General features: G+C 37.7%; 1 protein-coding gene across 1 annotated transcript in view; it reads right to left on the reverse strand.

Moving 5' to 3' along the window:
* Window positions 1–1,682, reverse strand: part of DCBLD2 (discoidin, CUB and LCCL domain containing 2) — a gene marked incomplete in the record, with an annotated part of 49,670 nt that overhangs the window by 27,434 nt on the left and 20,554 nt on the right. Inside the window, 1 exon segment of the mRNA XM_072431620.1 lies at window positions 938–1,165. Within this exon segment, the coding sequence (XP_072287721.1) occupies window positions 938–1,165 (228 nt within the window).

Below are 1,682 nucleotides of genomic sequence, written 5' to 3' on the forward strand. Positions count from 1 at the left end.
AAAAAAAATCTGTTTTTCTTCTTGACTTGGCTGAACAAACTAACTGAACACAAAGTTACCATACTAACTGGGCCCAATGAATATTCACATCATTAAGTGAATAATATCTACTTCTTTAGCAAATCAACCTCTGTGTGCATGAATAAGGGCAAGAGGGACATAGAAGAAAGAATGTGAGACTAATAAACAGCATAGATCTCAACAATGGGGCCACAGAAAGCAGAACACTTATCAGTGCGTTGTCATTAAAACAGACTATTTATACATCTGAGGCAGAGAATGCAAATTGCTGTACTGCAAGATTAATGTGCTGCTTTCATATGCCTCCATCAGCTTTGTTTGACAAAGGCCAATATGTTTAAATGGAGCATTATAATGGAATATTCATTATTACACAGTCAAATACCAGATTGTTTCATAGCTCAATATACAGTGTGAAGTTAGACTCCAATGAGGACTGTTGTAGTGTTATGATTATTATTTGAGCATTTCTCGCAATTTTGCTTTGGACACATTTGGACAAAAAGAAAAAAAGAAACACATTTTAAAAAAAACACAAATGTATATTTGCAAATGTCAACAAAGTCCAATCCCAGACAACTTATGTCTACGGTTCAAGAGTTACATGGATGACGCCTTCAATGGCTGCCATATACACACAGTAACAAGGAGTAATTTAAAAAAATTTTCCATACAGAGCCAACGTCATCCTAAACAGGTCTACATATGAACTGTGCTAAGATCAAGCAATACTGAAAGGCCAACTCGGTGTTCTCTAAGCAGAACGTTACTACCAAGGTTTTAGCAATGGGTTCAAGGCTCTGTACCAGTTTGATAAGATTATGCTCTACAAAACATATTCTGGTATAAGTTACACTGAACACACACACAGATCTCTCACGCTCTCAGAAATAAGAGGGGAAATCCTTCTTCATACCTAGTTCAGTTCTTGCTGCTCCAAACCCATCATAAATCCGCAGGTAACTTGAATGACATGAATCCACATCTTCAATGTCAAAGTCCCCAAACTTCAGTAGAATCCGTTCACCAGGCTTAACTTGGATTTTCCATTCGCACACAGTGCTGTTTGGGTAGGTTTTCGGATAGTTTTTGGATGTAAAAGTTCCACTTTCTGGGCCAAAAAACGTGTAGCCACAACCATCTCCTAGAACAAAAAAATATATATATATATATATTAGCAAAGGTTGTACAATACCACACAACGAAGAAAGCACTATTGTCTATCCTTATAACTGCAAGAAATGCAGTGTGTGTATATATATAATTATATAAAGTGGGTGTAAATACTTGTATTTAGAATACCAAACCTTGGAAAGTACAAATGTTTTGCTACCAAGGCTTCTTTTAAGCCACTGTAATAAAACCACTTCAACTTCGCTCCCAATTGTGCCTATTCAACTGTATGAGAGTGTTTGGGAACTATTTTGTGCACACATTTGTACATGGATGTGTTCACGGTTGGTTTCCCTAATGGTTCCTGGATGCTACATGTAGCTTGGCTACTTTTGAATGGCCAGCTGCTTCATTGACTTGAATGGGTATGCATTCCAATCACAGTAAGCTCCAGTTACACTTTGCGATAGTTGCTAGAAGACTGGAGATGGCCCAAAACCCCTTGCAGTACAGTCCACAACATTGCAACCGCACAACAAAGCTCTTTG

The sequence above is a fragment of the Pyxicephalus adspersus genome, chromosome 1 (assembly GCF_032062135.1).
Source record: "Pyxicephalus adspersus chromosome 1, UCB_Pads_2.0, whole genome shotgun sequence".
In the NCBI taxonomy this organism is placed as follows: domain Eukaryota; kingdom Metazoa; phylum Chordata; class Amphibia; order Anura; family Pyxicephalidae; genus Pyxicephalus; species Pyxicephalus adspersus.